The 19,155-nt window shown below is 39.7% G+C and overlaps 1 protein-coding gene across 4 annotated transcripts in view; it reads right to left on the reverse strand.

Annotated features, from left to right (window-relative positions):
* Nucleotides 1-286: 286 nt before the first annotated feature.
* LOC116313826 (cGMP-dependent 3',5'-cyclic phosphodiesterase) overlaps nucleotides 287-19,155 on the reverse strand; it is a 174,586-nt gene continuing 155,717 nt past the window's right edge. For 3 of the 4 annotated variants that reach the window (XM_031731635.2, XM_039598137.1, XM_039598136.1), the window contains 18 exons: nucleotides 17,647-17,758; nucleotides 17,475-17,514; nucleotides 16,894-16,957; nucleotides 16,544-16,625; nucleotides 15,288-15,462; nucleotides 13,456-13,568; nucleotides 10,962-11,039; nucleotides 10,727-10,849; nucleotides 10,559-10,629; nucleotides 10,092-10,214; nucleotides 9,917-10,004; nucleotides 8,164-8,211; nucleotides 7,778-7,852; nucleotides 7,535-7,634; nucleotides 6,525-6,637; nucleotides 5,636-5,674; nucleotides 5,403-5,509; nucleotides 287-3,755 (listed from right to left, as the gene is read on the reverse strand). In XM_031731635.2, coding sequence (XP_031587495.1) covers nucleotides 3,521-3,755; nucleotides 5,403-5,509; nucleotides 5,636-5,674; nucleotides 6,525-6,637; nucleotides 7,535-7,634; nucleotides 7,778-7,852; nucleotides 8,164-8,211; nucleotides 9,917-10,004; nucleotides 10,092-10,214; nucleotides 10,559-10,629; nucleotides 10,727-10,849; nucleotides 10,962-11,039; nucleotides 13,456-13,568; nucleotides 15,288-15,462; nucleotides 16,544-16,625; nucleotides 16,894-16,957; nucleotides 17,475-17,514; nucleotides 17,647-17,758 — 1,786 coding nt within the window. In that variant the 3' untranslated portion in view covers nucleotides 287-3,520. The remainder of the gene's footprint in view (nucleotides 3,756-5,402; nucleotides 5,510-5,635; nucleotides 5,675-6,524; nucleotides 6,638-7,534; nucleotides 7,635-7,777; nucleotides 7,853-8,163; nucleotides 8,212-9,916; nucleotides 10,005-10,091; nucleotides 10,215-10,558; nucleotides 10,630-10,726; nucleotides 10,850-10,961; nucleotides 11,040-13,455; nucleotides 13,569-15,287; nucleotides 15,463-16,543; nucleotides 16,626-16,893; nucleotides 16,958-17,474; nucleotides 17,515-17,646; nucleotides 17,759-19,155) is intronic. The other variant, XM_039598135.1, reaches the window with a different exon arrangement.

Raw genomic sequence — 19,155 nt, forward strand, 5'->3', positions numbered from 1 at the left:
AAAGTATAGCTGTATGAACAAGCTCTATAATTTCTATTTAAACTAATGTAAAAACAGGAGAAATGCTAATTGTTTTAGAGGTAGATTTTTGTCCTAGGAGCCCCTCCCAAATATGTTAGCTTAGCCATAGTAACCATGAGTGCATGTGGCACAGGTCAACAGGAACAGCAGAGATGCCTCTGTGACGACTAAATCAGTGTTGCCAGATGCAAATACACAGCTCCAGACAACATAATACACAGTGCAGCATGTGGTGTGCACGCACATTTAGAAAGGACAACCGAGAAGCCTTTCACCAGATTTATTTCAAGAAAAAAAAGATTTAAAATGTTGCACATTTGCCTACTTCTGAAAATTGTCCTTGTTCAACACATCCGAAGAAGAACAAGATCACCAGCACTCAGAACTCAATGAAACAAATAATTAACAGATGAATATCCTGGATTTATTGGCCAGTATAAGCATCATTTATACATTTCAGATTTGCCTGGGTTATATATTATACGTATATCCCAAACAAACATATAATCTTCTTTCATCCCCTCGTTAAATTCTGAGCTTAGGGTTGTTCAAAAATGGCTTAGCAAAAAAAAGAAAAGAAAAACAGAAAAGAAAAGAAAAGGAGAACAGGAGGCAACCACTTTAAACACATTACAGAATTGGAAAAAAAAAGTCCCATTGTAAATAATGACAGACGATCAAGAAACGTTTTCTTTTGAAACTCTTGATATTTACAGCAATTATATTTTTGCCACTTTTAACAATTATGTCACAGGTGATTGTTACGATGACGTTACGTCACAGGTTCGAGTCCCGCTGCTCTGTGATGATGGGAAATCGATTGTGTTCACAATCCATTGACAAGCTGTCGTGACGTAGCGGAAAAAGTCAAATATGAACACAGCCCTCGTTGACACTCCAACATTAGAGAACAAAAATATTTGAAGTTCTGTCTGTTGTTTTTCTTTTTTCTTGTGTTTTTTTTTTGTTTTCTTTTTCTTTTTCACTTTGCAGCTTGCCAAGAAAGTAGAAAATGTTTGCTTGGCACATTTAGCCCTGACTCTCTAAAACAAACAAAAAAGAAAGGACAGATACACAATCGTGATAGAAAACTGAAGCATTTTAGGATTAAAATTGTCACACTCCATTGATTTGTGTTTCTTTTCTCAATGGAAACATCATGATCTAACACTTAAAAGGCTTTGGCAACTCAGACCTAAAGCAATAATTTAACAAGAGGCATAGGTATTTACATAGGAATCTATGCAGTGTCACAGAGGCAGACAATTTATATTGCACATGGAAAAAAAAGGCAAGTACACGTGAAACGTTGGTTTCAAAAGAACTGAAAAATAAAACAAAAAATGAGAGAAAGAGTTCAAGAAAGAGAGAGTGGCTCTTATACAGACACGTCTGCATGCCCTTTACAAACTTTGCAGCAAAACTATCTCGTCCACGGCAGATCAAGCACTTCAATCGAGCTAGCGCTGATGCATATCCCAATCTTGGTTTCACACATACATCACACGACTTTTAGAGGCGATTAACCTTCCTCATTAATGGCTCCTCACTAATTGTCTTCAAAAGGATCCCATGAGGGTTCATAAGGTAGTTTTCAAAGAGAAATCCTACATTTATAACCTGCGATTTAAAAAAAAATGAAAAGAAGCTTTCATCTTCTTCCATTAACATTATCGGGGCAGCATAAAAGGAAAGGGGGGAGAAGAAGGAAGAAATTCTGGTAGATCACTCGAGGTTTGTGTCAGCCTCGTTTCTGTGAACACCGCCTCTGTAGAGCTACACCAAACATTTCTCTCTTGCTCTTAACTACCTCTCTCTCACCCACGTAGACGCTCGTGCCCATCCACACATTCACTCATCCCCCGCCCCCTCCCTGTGCAGCCCACGTGCAATGGTGTCCACTTTCTCTTTGTAACTATTCAGCGGTTTTCCTCACATTGCTCTGCAGCATTTCCTACTTTAAGCATCGTAAGGTAAAACTGAGCAATAGCGTACTGTAACATAAAACTCCAGTCAGGTTTTCTATGAGGCACAAGCTGAGAACATAACTTTCTGACGCTTCCTTTGGAGTGCAGCAATAGTGAACTGCTGGATGGTTCCAAGAAAGAGTCATTTCTGTGATGGCTACATCTCTAGTTCCTTTAAAAAAAGAAAAAAAACAACAATCTGGATGCACTGAGAACTGAACAAAACGCTTTTATGTCTGACTGGGACACCCGAGGGCGGCTGTGCAGATAAAATAGAAAGAAGTGAAATGACGATTGTGACATCTGAGGTTCTTCACACGGGTATTTCACAGATATACATCTTCTCAGCTGATCATTCAGTCAAACACGTCGATACTCACGCTATCTCTATAACAAATATACAACATACATACTAAACAGACTCTTTATTTCAATTTTTATATATTAAAAGCTCTAAGAAAGGCAGCAAAGATGCGCAATAAGGCAGATCCATATGACACACTCGATGACACACTCTACTCTGGCACATTTGCACTTACAGATGAGATGGATCTTTTAAAGGGATTTGGTTACTCTTTACCTAAAGTGGGTTCATGAGGAAGTTAGTTAAGAATAGAAAAAAGAGGAAAGAAAAGAAAATGACCTAAATGAAGAGGAAATGTGACAGATGGAGGATGGTGAGAAGAATAAAGTGAGAGTCTTTTGAGTTCAGTGTTTAATGAATGAAGGGTCAGGGATCAGTGACTCTGTCATTAATAAGTGATTGTCAAATTGTCCCCTAAACACCTAAAAAAGCAAGAAGTGTTTCACTAAAAAGAAACAAAAACTCCCCGTGCATCTTGATGGTCATGAATTTATTATTACACATATCCTGAAAAGCTGTAACTAAAATGTGTTGAGACGGAGTGGAGATGGAGATGGAGTGCATTCATTTCTTAGTTAATGGAAAAAAAAATAAACACTGACCGAGATAAAAGGAATAAAACATGAGGTGTCCATACAGCATGCATTCATAAGCATCAGGTGAGGGCTATGGCAGCTGCTTTAAATCAATATAAGCTTTTATGACACATTTTACAGAAACTATAGCACTTTCATCTCACTGTTACATGTTGAAGTAGTCTCTGCTGTCACAATGAATCTTTTTTCCCCCCTCCATCTTGAGACAGTATGTGCATGTACATATGTGTGTGTCAGTGTAGCTGTGTGTTTTTACAATCTTAATCAGGATCAGTACTGTATGAATGAGCTTGTGACTAGTGGTAAAAACCTATTATCCCGGTATAGCTGCTGAAATAGACAAAGTCACCACCTTCTGCCATCTTCAGCTGGAGACGTGTGGCTCCAGCGCTCGTTTCAGATCGCTCGTCTGATTCAGTTTGAAACTTTTGTCCCGTCCTGTCTGGCCTCCTAAGCATCTAAGTGGTTGACAGCAGAGAGAGACCCGTGACTCTTAGGTCGCTAAAAAGGTATCCTCAGCCTCTTACGGGACCACGGAAAACTCGACGAAAACCGTCCGCAGCCTGCTGCCGTCACTGACCCCTCCCTCCCTCTGTGTCGTCGAGGCAGCCGTTGAGGCAGTGGTCGTCACTCCCGAAAGCGCCCTGGGCCTGCAGCAGCTCGTATTCCTGGTCCAGGAAGTCGAGGCTGTTGTTGCTAGGCAACCCGCGGATGGTGAACTTATGGGACACTTTGGTCCACTGCTCACGGTTAGCCGCCACCCTCTCGTACAGCTCGGTGGCCCCGGGAAACAGTTCAGACAGCAGCCTGAGAAGACAGGAGGCAGCAGCTGGTGTTAATGTGAGGCCTACACATGACTGCTAATGAAGAGTCCTCAATGTCCCAGTCTGATAGTTTGTTCAGTTAATGCCACTCTAAATGAAATGGATTAATCATTCATATAATTATTGTTTTAATTTTATTTATTTAACGTCATGTAATGATTTGAACCATGCAATCGGGTATTTAATCATCCAGTAACTGGCATTTTGATTTCTCACAGGTTGCAGACACAGCACATTATCAAAATAAACTGTATATAGACAATGTTAGTGGCCAAAGTGATGTCAATCACTGGTTTCTGAAGCCCTGTTTTCAAGCTTCCACTTTAAGCATTATGTGTTTGTTTGGTTGCTTTTTCAATAACCAGATGTCATGTGCCAGGTCTGGGTCTGACTGAGAATCTGATGATGATGTGTGCTCAAATGGAAGCGACCACAGGTGGTATAAAAGTCGCCACCCTTTGGTTTTTCAAATCCTGTTCTGAAACCTCGAGATGAGCGTTTGCCATCACCATCTTCATTGATGATGACTTGTGTCATTAGCTAACGAGTGTGGTTCATGCCACCTCCACTTTGAAACGTAATATGAACAAGATTTACATAACAGACTTCATTTGTTATTCAATAAGAACAAAAATGAGTTACTGAGCCCATAAAATCAGCAGAAAAGTGTTTCAAGAGGTCAAGATAGAAAGCTGATTTCCAACACACTTCTATTAGCACGGAAATCTTTTTGCCACCAAAACTAACCCCATCTGGTGGCCTTCAGATAAAATGCAGCTTTAAGCCACTCGGCACATTCTGACCTAGAAGCTACATCTATGCTTTATTCTGTCTGTCTTAGTGACTTTTCAGTCACTAAGTAGTCCTGCTTCATTGTTTATTTCACTCTTAAGAACACCCCAGCTGGTCACAGAAGAGATGGCTGCCCCTCCCCTGAGCCTGCAGGGGAGTTCTTACTACTCGCTCATGGGGATCGTCTGATTGTTGGAGTTTTTGTCGTACATTGTAGTGTCTTTATGTTGAGGTAAAGGGCCTTAAAGTAACGGTTGTTGTGATTTGGCACTATATAAATATACATATATCAATTGAATTGAGCTCCTGCGACCATAATTTACAAATAAATATCATGCTGTATTCAACAAAATATGAAATGAAACAGTAGAGTCGCCTCCCCTGCAGGCCATTAGAAGGAGTGGCAGGTATAAGGCTGGCTTCACTTTTCAGACGTATTTCTCTATGATTATCACTTTAAAGGTCTTTATATTGCAAATGTGATGCACTTGCTTATTTAAATTTACTGAATTTAATTAACATTAATTTCAAACTGTTAATTTCGACATAATGAATTTATCTACCTTTATCTGTTCTTGTTCCTTTAAATGAGTTACTTAGATGCTCAAATGTCCACCAGTTAGTTTTAAAAGTTTTAACCACAGTAAAAACAGTGCTGATGAGAGTGAATGCCAAAACAATCAGCCAAAAGACAGAATTAGGGGATAATTTGTACATAATCTACAGTTTTGTTTTAAGCACATAGAGCAACGTTTCAAACTAAATCCTTTGTGTGATAAAAGGAGCAAAACAGGTCCAATAATTAGGAGTCTGTGCTGCTTTCAGGTTTTGTACGCACTTGTAGATCGGCATGGCGATATGCTCCATGAAGCTGATCTGCAGTTCCGGTATGTACGCTTTCTCTCTGTCCATCATCTCACTGGGCCTGTTACCCATGGCTTTTTCCTGCAAACACACACGCACAACGTTAAGCTATGATTAATGAGCTCAGTCAGGCGTACAATAACACACTTTCACCACATGTTACTATTTTCACATGTCATTTAGCAGTTAGCGCACACTAAAACATACCAGGTCTCCTTGAGAGAAGAACTCTTTATAAATCAGCTCCTGTTGGAACATAGCAGCAGATATTTGAAAGTCTTAACATACTTACAGAGACATCGTTATGTATGAAATTTAGTTTATTTGTCTTTTATGCAAACGTTTTATGCTGTTACCTGCCATAAACTGCAAGTCACTTCTATTAAAGTTCAATATTTGGTGTGATTGGGGTTTTTCACTAATAAAAATGTGTTCTCTTGCTATTGAGATGATAATGTATCATGAGCACAGTAAAAGCCAATAAAGTCTTCCACAGAAATGTGCTATTGGTTTTGGGAACAAGGATTTACAGTTTATTTGCTTTAGGTGTTTGGAGATTGAGGGTGGAGGATTTGGGGCAAGGTTTACGGGTTTGGTGTTGGAAAGGGGGCAGGCCAAGATTAAACATAATCCTAAAATGGAGTGCGGTTTCTCAGAATAGAAAATAATGGAATACAGCTCAAAGGTTGTTTCCAGCTGTACAGCTTTGCATCTCATAATCTCCAATGTCCTAGAAATGGGTCAGTTTCACTGTACAAACACTGTTAATTAGAAGTCTTTAGTCGTGTTGTTAAAAGATGAAACAGAAACTTCTTTCTCCTGCAAATCAGCAAACGCAGCATGAACCAGATCACACTAAAGCCTTTTCTATTTTCTTCTTACTTACAACAAACTGCTACAGTGTGCAGTTTACAAGGTCAAAATAATTACAGCTATTACTTCCACTAAGCTTTTGAAATTTGTACTGCAGTAATACCGAAATATTAACAGTCTTAACTAAATTAAACACATTAATACAACATTTTTGCCACAAATTGCAAGTTCTAGTAAATATGTGGTAATGTTTCTCGTATACTGGTGCAGAACACAAACTGACAGCAATTTTGCGTGTGGTTTTCCAGCCCTTGGTTTGGTCTGACAGGTCACACGAAGTCATCAACAGGCACAGCAGCAGGGAGTGGTGGGTACGGCTTTTTGGATTGTATCCATCTGAAAAACACGCAAAACGCATCGCTCTGCGTTAACAGCATTTCAAGCAATGATGCTGACTTTCATCTCAGAGGAAAATCACACAATTCCGAAGCAAAAATGCTTCAAACTCATTGCATAAAGTTCATTTTACTCTCCAATATGCAAAGTGATAGAAGTGATAATAAAAAAAGGTCACAACAGGATGTTAGATAAGCAGACTTTGCGTGTTTGGTAGGAAGAAATGATTTTCCAGTGCCTATTAACACTCTACACTTTCATTCAGTATTCTACTCCATGATTGACAAGTCACCTATTCTAGAGGATGAGAAAGTTGCTAACTCATTTAGTGGTTTTTAATGTCCTTGAATTGCTTTAACGGCTCGAAATTGTTTCCACTGAGGAGACATCCACTCAGGATAACTTATAATTGGTTGCATTCAAGCGTAACAAACCACTGGCCTGGAGGTTACAGCCAATTACATTACATAAGAGTGTAAGCAACTGTCTTTTCTAAAGGGTAAATAGTCCAATGAAAGTGGAGGATTATTAAGAATGTCAGAGCTGAATGTTGCAAGCGTGACCTCAGATCTCTGCAAAATAAGTCAGTTCATGAAAAAGAAGCAAGTCATAGTGCAGAGGAAAATGGGTTGTCTGTCTGTCTATGAGTTCATCATTCAGCTCAGCAATGCATAATTTTACTGTACTGACCGAATGAAACAGTGAACTTCTAATGTTCTATATTGTTTCTTTTCCCGTGTGAAATCAGGCCACTTTAATCTAAGGAGAAGTAAAAAGAAATATTGCTTTGCTTTCAGTGTGAATAGACAATCAGAACCGAGCCTGGAGCTGTTCACGGGTGTGAGTCTAAAGCAACAGCAGAGACGTGGCTGCGCATACTGAACATGTGACATGTACCATCAGACATCTTCTGCAGATCCTTGAAAATGCGAAGGTGGTGAGCAAGGTCCGTGGCCAGAATTATGTCTCTCATTAAATCCAACATGCGCTGGTAGTCCTAGAGACATAAAAAAAAAATCGTTAGCTTGCATAGGCGGTGAAAGAAGCAAATGAAATATATGTAATCAGCGAGAGATAGAGAGAGAGAGAAAAAAGAAAGTTGTTGAAATGCACGAATGGAGAGAGGGTTTGATAATTCACCTTCCTGGAGAACTTCTCAAAGATGTTGCAGCCATGAGTGTTCAGAATAGCGATGGCCTGGGCAAAGTGATGTCTCTGGCGTGGCGAATAAAGCATAATGACAAAACGTGTTAGAAAACGGTGACTCTAAAGTGACTAATGCTGCAATGCAAAAGGCAAAAACCAATTTAAATTCCTCACATTGCCTCATCGCTGCTGCAAAAAATTGTCAAGATTGATTTTGGCCACTAGATGTCCTAGCAGAACACTACATTAGCAGCACTCAGATAATGGCATTCATTAACTATGAAGGAGCAAGCCTATACCAGTAATCGCACAATCTCATCGTCTCTGTCATAGGAAATAAAGATTTACACAGTCAGTGCGAAAGCTTTGAGAGACTTTACCTCCATCACAGATCCCTCTGAGCTGTAGAGAGCAGCCAGCACAGATTGCTGGAAATATAACAGACAAACAATTGAAACACAATCCTTTTAGCATGAGCGGCACATTGATTCAAATCAACATCCTCCAATAAAATGTAGCAGTGTTTTCTCTTTAACAGGAGATGGCAGCTCTCAATTGAAAAAAATAAAATAAAAAAAATATATATACAGAAGCTTATCAATGATGGATTACTTTGCCTCATTTAGGTTTGTGCCTGATTAGAGTGTAGCAGGGCAACACGCTTCTAATCACCTCGTGATTAGACCCTGATAAAACCGTGCAACCCTCGCTATTATCCGGGATGCTTCATCTCGAGCATCTAAAGTAAAATTTTCAACATTATCGTCACCGTCACTGTTGTTGTCATGTTAAATGAAATAGTTGGTGTGTTGCTCGCCTTCCTGGCTTTTGTCAGGCCGGGAAAGTGATTCACAAATAACATCCCCCTAATGTTTGCTTTTTAATTTATTTATATGTTTTTTTTTCTTTTTTCATTTACAGTAAACAATAAATACTAATACAATATTGTTAATGCAGTAACCACTATCATGTATTGCAATATCTTCTTTTCTTCTGTCTCTTATCTCCTCTTATTGTGTTCTTTCTCTCTCAGTCTCATCTGAGTGCTTAGTATCTGGGCAGAGTGGATCTGCAGTCCTCTGGGGATCCTCAGGAGCGGGCGATTTGGGAAGGCAGGCCAGGTCACTGTTCCTATCCTCTTGAATACACACTCTGTATTTGAGAGGATAGGAAGCCCAAATAAACAGGCCAAATAAGTGGAAAGATACCACAGTATATACCATAATAATAGATATAAGTTAAAATTACTGAACTCATATATAAAAAAATGAAAAATGCAAAAGACAAACACAGCTTCACGGGCATAAAACTATATTTTTGTGGCACCGAGGTGATTCCTAAAGAGGACTCGATGCATCTGGCCTTTTGCTCATCCATCTACAGTTCACTGAAGTCTTATCAGAATTTATCTGAATGGATCATCTATCAGTCATGGATTGGCTTTCCCAGAGGCCGGACGTACACCTTATTGAAGCAGAGTGGGATCATCTTAATAGAAACATCCAAAGAAGAGCTTTAAATGTCCTTTAAAAAGGCAGAAGAATTATTCTTGAAGACTACTAAAAGAAATGAAAAGACTAAGAGAGTTCATGGTACCACGCTGGTACCTATTTTTTGTTCCCTTCCTGTGGGTTTGTATATATTTAGCTGTCATTTGTATCATTATTTTCCTTGCTCTAAATTAATATTTAGTTTTCTATTTATCGAATAGCTGCTTTAGTTGTGTCGCACTTCCTGTTTTCTGTGTCTTGTGATGTGTTTACTTCCCCATCTCGTTATGTTTGTTGGCTTCAGCTGTGTTAGCACCTGCTACCTCTCCTCCCTGTATCAGGTGTGTCTCTGTCTCCCTCTGTTCATTGCAGTTGTGTGTACCCCAGTGCTGTACCTCCCTGAGTTTCCCTGTATCTCCTAGTGTTTTTGGATTACTTACTCATTTCCCTGTTTTGTTTACTTATTATTGTGTTCATTTTCCCTATATCAGCTTTTGGACTGAATAGAAGATTAAAAACATAATGCATTTTTTGTCTGCATGCATAAAGTTGCAGCCCTGCTTAGGGCAGTGTTTATTTTCCTATTTTTTTGTATCATTCCTATTGCTTTCTAATAAAACAAAAGCATAGTATGTGCTCTCACCGAGGCCACTTGGAAAGAGTTGTTGGTGCCACGGTGGTCCAGATCATGGCACATACAGGAGACAAAGAGCGCTAATATTTCTATATCCCTAGAAGACAGCAGGCATAGGAGAATCATTTTAAATACAGATGATATACAACGTCATTATAAAGTCTTTTGAGACTTGTGTACTCACTCGAGGTAGTTGGACAGCCCTAGGTTTTTGTAGAGCAGGTAGCAGAAGTGTGAGACGGAGAAGGCGTGCATCCAGTTGTGGTAGGGAGGGTCTCTGTAGCCTTTCTTCACCATCAGACAGAACCTGGCACCAAGGCAACAGTTTAAAAACACTCTTATGACTTTTTTCCAACATGTAACTCAGTGGTAGCCCCAGAAATTCTCATTCACAACCCATCTCTCCATCAGCTTTAAAAAAACAGACCTGACTTGAAGATTTTGCTACAAGACAACAGCTTATGTCTCTGTTCTTCCTCCTAGGGATTTAGCTCTTATAGCTTACAATCAATCAATCAGTCAATAATACTTAACAATGTAGCCCAAGAATTATTAATAAATAAAGTAAATATTCTTTATTTAAATAGCTGATGGAAAATGATCTAAAACACAGACTCTTATACGCAGCATATAAATTGATGGATGTCAGACCTGGCGAGCGTGTGCATGTCGATCTTATAGGTGTTGATGAAACCCATGTCTTCAAACATGCTGAGAACGCACTGCAGACACACAACAGGAGCAGTTACATCGGATTTTGTTCTCTTTAAATGTTTGTGCTGTCGGCACTCAGACACACTCTTTCTCTCTGCTCCTTACCATCGGCGTGGTGTCATCCGGAAGGGAGCGTGGCGTGTACGTGAACTCGGCGAAGCACGGGTCAATCTCGTTCACTGGGTCGATGCCAGATACCAGCAGCTTAGTCACCTCTTCCTCTGAAACCTGCCACAGACTCATACTGAATCATACTGAGTAAATCGCATGGACACTGTCAGTAAATGCTGCGTGTCGCTGTGCGAGAGTGAGTTTGTGCGATGAAGAGATGTGATTTTACCTTCATATGGTACATCATCATTTCATTGGCCAGATGGGATCTGAACTGAGCCTCGTGGACTCTCTTGTAGAGCAGAGACTGGAGGAGGAAACGGCACATTAAAACGTTGCTAATTCATGTTTAGTAAGAATGAATTCATTATATCATCACGATAACTGGATAAACGGCCAAGACAAACAGAAAGAAAGAAATTAAATTAGATGTTTGTGATATAAAGTAATAAAGTTCAGTGAAATATTATGTTATCAGGATCTCCTACTTATGATCGATCTTCCAGCGGGAACCTTTTTCCTTTTCATAGTACCACTGACTACATGCTAGTGAGAGATGAAGTTCTTCTCTTTTATTTTGAAAGTATGTTTGTGGGTGGCTGTGGCAAAGATGGTAGAGCAGGTTAGTGGTTCGACTCTCCCTGTCTTCATGGTCTTTTACAGCGTTTCCTCCAATGCATCCATTGATAAAAAATCATTTATGCATAGAAAAAAGCAAGTGTGTGGATGAGGCATGTAGTAAAAAATGCTTTGAGTGCTCAGATGCAGTAGAAATGCACTAAATAAGTGGCATTTACCATCTTTGGATGCACTGAAGCAAAAAATCAGGTTACCAGTTTTCCTAAATTATGCGATTTTTATGGTTAACAAGAGTAATGATGTCATTAATAACACGATTAAGATCAAGCTTAGGCTGCTGCCCCCGTGACCCGGCCCCAGATAAAGCGGAAGAAGATGGATGGATGGATGGATAATAACAAGATAAATTATCCAGATTTTTGTTTTGGCCTTTCGTTCACACACAAAAAGCATTTTTGATCTCTGAAAACTGACCTTTGAAAAAGACATTCAGGAAACAAACATTAAGGCACAAAGCCACTATAAACATATGTTACAGAAAATTATAATTGATTTTCAGCTTTTGCTCCTGCTTCTAAGACGTGCGCCTGATTTTTGATGTCAGACTTCTGTGCCGTGTTATTGTTTGTAGGCCTCTGACTGGCCAACATTTCTATATGATCAGCATTTTATCGCAACCTGTTGCTTGGGGATGATCTCGTTTTGCATTTTTATGTGGACAAAACAGTGGTTGTATGGATTTTTTTCTTTAATGAAAGTGAAAAAACCCCCCCCAAAACCCATCTATGTGTAGCCCAACTTATATGGCTGAAAAACATGTTTAGCTGCTTTGAAGGAAACTCTTAATCCTCTTCAGCTTTCAGTTTGCCAACCTTCGTGTCTGCTCTTCTTGCGCCTCTCTGTTTGTTTTCTGAGTTTTGGCACCTTTCAGTTTTCTCCCCGTTTGTTTTTCCTCAGTTGGACTTTCGTATTTTGTTTGGGCTTTTGTCGGATTACCCGGAATATTCTTCACCGCCTTTTTCCAAGCACATCAAAGCCATTTTCAGTTTTCTCACCAGTTTGTGATTACACACATATTATGTTTGTTACTGCTTTTACATTCACATTCAAATGGTAAACCTGTGATTCATGATTAACAAGCATGTTTTAATTTTCGTGGGCTTTTCACAGCCCTACGTCTGGCCCCCGCTTTACCTTTTAGTACATGAGGGAGCTTTTTACAACCCTGAGAGTACTCTACAGCATCATACTGGGTGAGATCTGATGAATAATATATCTGGCTGTGCTTTAAATGATTAATTAGTGGCCTCGAAAGCAATTGGTTTTTTTTCTATCAAATATATTTATAGTTTATAGATAGCCTATTAAGTACCAGCAGTCATTCAGAGGTCACACTCTGCAGGAGCTACTCAACATGAAGTGACTCTGTTTATTAGAAGACATTTTCTTTTATCTGAGATCAGGGTGGTGAAGGATGAAAAAGACAATATTTCAACAGATTTTGTGGGCGATAACAAATATATTTCTCCTTGTTTGTTCATCGTTATTATCACAGACGTGATCGTCTTCATAATCGTCTCTGTGAGCCGCGCACAGCTGTTCAGCTGGAAGTATGTTAATAAGTTTAGTTTGCAGCAATCACACAATGCCAATGAACTGCACCACGAAAGCCGCTCACTTCCATCTGACTGAATCTCCTTAAATTTCCCTCGAGACTTTCCTCTTCTCTGCCTCGACTGAGCATTTCACTCCCGCTGAGCTGATCTCATCTCGCCAGGACGGGATCAATCTTTCTGACAGCGTCAACTATTTTGGGGAGAGACTCCTAATGATGGATATACTGTAAATGCTAAACTCACTTATATTTGCATCATTATAAGGATGCATGGAACTTGCAGAGATTACATTATTTAAAAATGAAGCTGACTTATTGACCGAGAGAGGCAGTGTGTATGAAGATGAATTGTGTAGCAGTCTGGATTTATTCAGTGCTTCTCACAGAGATAATAGGAGGAAGTTTGGAAAGTGAGAAGTTTAAAATAATAGTTACTGGAATTCAATTATTTCTGCTCACGTGCTCATGTATGTGTGTTATTTTTAACAACTTACTCTCTTTGATTTAAAGGGAGTTAGAAGAGACTCACATGGGCAATGCTGATGCCACAGTAGATGGAGAAAGCTGTCGCCAAATCCTCATCGAAGCGGTTGAACCACGGCCCATTCATCTTATTCACCAACTCAGCAACGCCGATGACTTCTGGAAAACGGAAGATTTAAAGAGGAAAGGGGTGAGGAGAAGAGGAAGGTGGAACAATTAGGGAGGAAATGATTAAGCAGGAAGAGGGGCGAGAGATGCAGGGATGGATGGAGGCGGGAGAAAGTTGATGAAGAAAAATGGAGAGTGGAAGAGGAAACGACAAGGACGAGAAAATGAGGCACAAACGGCAAAAGTCAACGTCGAGTCAAAAAGGTCTGCTAACTTGAATTGATTTCACGGTGGAGTCAAACCTAATTGCACATAAAAAGCTCTGAAATTAAAATGTTAATATGATCTGCAGACAGCTTTTTTTTTTACATGGAGACAAATGACATTGAATGGAAAGCTTCTCCGTGGCTACAGCAGAAACCATTAGGCAGCAGCATCAAAATGGAGAAGAGGTTTCTGAAAGTCTGGAACACTGAAGATGGTCTAAAGTGCACTTTATACATTTAGGCTCAAGGACGTGATGTAACCTCTCTTTGTGCTATTCCGAGAATGTAGCTACACTTTTTTTTTTTAAAAACAAAACAGAAAGTAAAGGTGCTTTAGAGGGCAATAATGCACTAAATATGATGTTTTTAAATCTGGTATAAGTTGCTTAGCTTTTATACAAGTCTGTGAGAAGATACTTTTCTGTTTTCGCACGACATCTATTACAGTTCTTCTTGTTTGTTGGGTTTCTTGTGAAATAATGCTGGTCTGGTCTCGGGGTAGACCAGTTCAGCACCTGCTCTCTTTTATTGTAGCTCTTGGAACATGTACAAAATGTTTTTTTGGATTTTTATACTGAAATAATCAAACATTTTCCTGAAAACACGTCTAAATGGCAGTAAATGTTGCTTCATATCAATATTTACCCTTTATTGATGTGTACGTTGCTTATGCAGTGTGCACTAATGCATCCTCTTTCCAGTACAGGTACTGGTTTTTGAACTGTACACTGATAACATCCATGTCCATGATTTCCAAATATATTTTCATACCAAAGGAGACATTTCACGTCAGCCTCTCTTAACTTTTTTCTTTGCGTCATAGAGCTTTAACTTGATGCTCTGATGGTTTGCATCTGCTGGTTTTCAGAAGCCGTCCTGATCATGTGTAGTAATATTCACTAGAGAATCATGTTCATGTTTAATGCAGTGTTGCCAGAGGCCAGCAGACCAGAGCTACTCAGTAATGGTTAAAGTCTTGTCCTCTGCCAAAAGAGTTTTCGCTCAATTCCCTACACCTTCTAATGATATTACTTACTGTACGTGGCGAATTCCCCAAATTCTCTGGAATTACATTACTGAACAATTTGCCCTTCCCTGAGTGATGAGACCCTCCCCATATTTACTTGTAAAAGACACTTTGGGATGTTTTTTTGTTAGACACAGTCCTGTTACTAATTATCCTAATGAGATGTGAGCTGTTCTGCCAGGTGTCTTGTTTTTAGCATTACATTATGTTTAAGGCTTTTGATCCTCTTGCCTGAACTGTTTTGAAATGTGCTGCTAACCTCCAATTTCAAACAGGCTTTGAACTGTCGTCAAATCAAATTACATTAAAATGTTCTGCAAACTAATACATTCTGCTTTTATCAACATTTTACACATAGTTCCCACTTTTTGGTACATGGGGTTGTATATTTTGCATGATTTCATCAGGAAATCCCTTTGTGTTGTATTCACTGGTATGAAAAGAAAAGTCCAAATGTGTGTGTTCATGCATTGTTACCATTATTCTCATCCTTGATGGGGAAGCAGAGGATGTTGCGAGTCCTGAAGCCCGTGCTGTCATCCACCCCACGATAGAAAAGAGGATGGGAGTAGGCGTCCTTAATGTTCAAAATCTGACCAGTCGTTGCCACATGGCCGGCAATGCCCTGATCGGCTGGGATGCGAAACTCTTTCTGTGCTCACACACGAAGACACACACAGTTTTGTCTTTACTTAACAGCTGACAGGATAGGGAGACAATCAGCAAGTGTAATCATATAAATATCTCGGGACCATAATCAATGAAAACCTGAATTTTGATGAGAACTGCAAACTGGTCTGGAAAAAGGGTCACCAGTACCTTTACTGCCTTAGGAAACTTGCTCATTTCCACATTGACTGAACAATTTAACTTTGTTTTATCATCCTTTTATTGAGTCTGTTTTATCTTTTTGTTTGGTGGCATGGTTCGGTCAGACCTCTGTCGCAGAGAAAAACTCACTGAATTGGATAGTGAGATGGTCCAGTCGTCTGATAGGTGAGTCACAGCCCTGTTTAGCCTCCCTGTACACTAAACAGGTACAATGGATGGCTTTATCAATTCTTAGTAATGGTTCCCATTCTCTACGGGGTGAATTTCGGCTTCTTCCCTGGGGACGGAGGTCTCTAGTTCCAAGATGCAGGACAAAGCGTTATAAAAACAGCTTTGTCCCCGCTGCTGTCACTGAACTCAATAAGAACTCTTTTATTTGATTTCATCTTGTCTAATTAACAAATATGTGTCTGTCAGGTTTCATTAAGTGTGTGTGTTTTGTGAAGGGATGCTAAATGCTATCATTTTGCCTATTTTATTGTGGTGTTCCTCAAGGTTCTATGCTTGGCCCACTTTTGTTTTCAATATATATGCTGCCTCTCCACCGTATGATTCAAAAGACTGATTCTAATTACTTTAAAGCATTAAATGGTTTGAATTACATGAAGGACTCATTAACTCTTATGTGCCTGGGCACTTACTGATATCAGTGAATGAGGTTCTGCTGGTTATCCTGAGGTCTCTTGTAAAGAAATGTTAGCGGGCCTTATCTGTCAGAGCTCCAATTGTGATCGGAATGACATCAGAATTTGTCACTCTCTGTTGCCAAATTCAAAACAGCCAAAACAGTCTCCATAAATCTTAGACCACTAGGCCACAGTGCAGCTGCAAGATAACCCACTGTCAGCACATTCATGCTAAGTGTCTATATGTGTGTTAAATTAAATGCTTGTTTGCTGTACCTCCTCGTCACTGACCACACCACCATCAAACACCTTCGCCACCAGCTCATGGCTCACGCGATCCAGCAGGAACACCGAACAGCTGCAGAAACAGTGAGCGTCAGATTTCGAGGGGTAAGAGACAGAACGGAGCACAGCTGAGAACATTAGAGAGTTTTATCTCGTTTCATCTCAGGTCATTTTGTAACTTATTAAATGACGCAAGTCGGTTAAGAACAAATTGCCTAGATAGCCTTTGCAAATGGAGATAAAGACATTCACACTATGCACAGACACACATGCACACACTCTTTCTCTCTTTCATACACGCACACTGATAAATCCCTTTGAAGATGAATCAGAGGGCTTACATCTCTGCATCACTGAGGTTCCTGGCCTCCACTATAATTTCCTGTAACAGCACTGACACATCATCTGAAAGAATCAGAGAGAGAGAGAGGAGGGGGGGAGAACAAGAGAAAAAAAGAAGGATGAGAGAGGGAATTAAATGGAAAACAGAGGAAATTATAAGGGGACACAGCAAAACCCAGATAGACAGAAACAGAGATTACAATACGAGTACCCGTGGATCCGCTGCACAAGCTGATAAGAGCTGTTGTAATCAACGCTCCAGTACAGTGAGAGGCAATTTGCTCTACCAACAGATCAATTTTTGTACCTGCAATCATGATGCCATCAGTGCTTACAGCTCGATAAGAATGGAAATACCTCCATAGATAGATGGAAATTATAGGAACGAGAGGTAGACCCATAATTTTCAATGCCCTTTTGATTTTATGACAATGATCACCTTAAGGGTCGCTAATATCTCATTCAATTATGTGCACCATTTGTTTCACAAGGTGATCACTTCAATTAATGCAAATTGCACACTGGTCTTGCTTCACACAGACAGACACATGGACGGACAGACGGAGGAGAGAAGACTTACCCAAGTGTGTAAAGAGATTTTTGGCCACTTGCAAGAGCGCCTACAAAGAGAAACAGTGAACACAAATAGCTCTTCAAAGGGCAACTTCATGTATATTTATGCATACGGCAAATGTGAGAATATGACTGGATGGGTGTGTGTTTTTGTGTGTGTCCGTGTGCATGTGCAGTACCTGGCACTCCACTTTGAGCTTCTGCTCTTTCTGGAAGGCCAAAGTTGAAGTGAGGACTGTTGAAGTGTAGCAGAAACAGTGCTGGATGGCATGCTCATCTGCCTCGGTGTGTCTGCAATAGGAAACACACACAGGGGTCAAAGGGTAAAAGTCTGGCTATAACTAACAGGCTGCTACTTATTTCATTTATTATAACACATCTGGATTTTGCACTGCTGGTTAGACACAGACATCATTATAGGCTATGAAACATTCCCCATTTATGAAATGGCTTACAAATGCAATTTTGTAATTAAACTACCCAACTGCAGATATGTACAAGTTTATGTAAATAGAGCAGTGTGCAAGTCTTGAGCCACCTTTTATTTCTTCATATTTTGCTTCCCAGGAGCCAGACTTTCTAATGACTTTTTAAATGGCCTTGATGTAGTAATTCTCCGGGTTTTCTGAAGGTCTTTCAAAGTTTTTCTTTGGACATTGGTTGCTTTTTCACTCATTTTCAGTCCAGTCTTTGTACCTGAACATTTTCAGAGGAATGTTTTCTGCTTCAGTCACTTCACACTGACCTATGAATCATTCAAGCATATCTAATCCAAGAGATGAACCTGTGTACTGTCTACATACAACAGACAACTTAGCAAAGAACCAATTTTAAATTATATCTTTAGGTACTTCGTTATTAGCAGCCTGTCAGAAAAACAAAGATAACACATTTTGACAGGCATCAAATTGCCAAAGAGCTTTTTGCTGTATTGCCATTTTTCCCATTTCCATTTTCTATTTTCTATATTCCTAGTAACATATAAAAACTAAATAAAGACTTTTGCACAGTGCTGTGTATCAGAACCATTTAAATAATCTGTTTTGTCATAAAAACATGAACACGCTCTTACTTGAGCCATTTTTCCAAATCTAAAATCATGCAAAAAAGCCTACAGTAAATAAGAAACCTCAATAATAACCTCAATATTAAGACAACAGCCTGTACTGTTGGCTAACTATGACAAAGACTTACAACTCTGTGCAGGCAACAAGTGAAGTTACTGAAAAATATCAGAAATGACAGAAAGTTAAACTGAAGTTTGTTTCCTGCAGTTAGTGAAAGCAGCTGTGTCGTTCCGTATTTAATAATGTGAGAAATTGACAGCAACACCAGTGACCACATTCATGGTTGTAGTTGTCAGTGTTTGCCTACAGAGGGCAGTGACACATTATTGTGCAGATATCAGGGTATATTGTATATCGCTCCAAGGCGTTCTTGCCCTCCGCTTGGAGGCCTCAGAGGAATCTAAGCAAAAGAGGTTGGAGCCTGAAAAAAAGCCTGTCAGGCTCACTTTAACTTCAACAAGTGTCCTACAAATCTTTACATGACATTCAGAGATTCAGAGGAGTCAGAATAAAGAGAGTGGAGAATAATTTTCGGTGGTAGACGCCAATTATTTGAAGCTGTGATAGAAAATGATCAACAGCCTGTGGGAGTCCACCTCCAAAGACCAGAAGGTGCATGTC

Source organism: Oreochromis aureus, linkage group 14 (assembly GCF_013358895.1).
Source record: "Oreochromis aureus strain Israel breed Guangdong linkage group 14, ZZ_aureus, whole genome shotgun sequence".
In the NCBI taxonomy this organism is placed as follows: domain Eukaryota; kingdom Metazoa; phylum Chordata; class Actinopteri; order Cichliformes; family Cichlidae; genus Oreochromis; species Oreochromis aureus.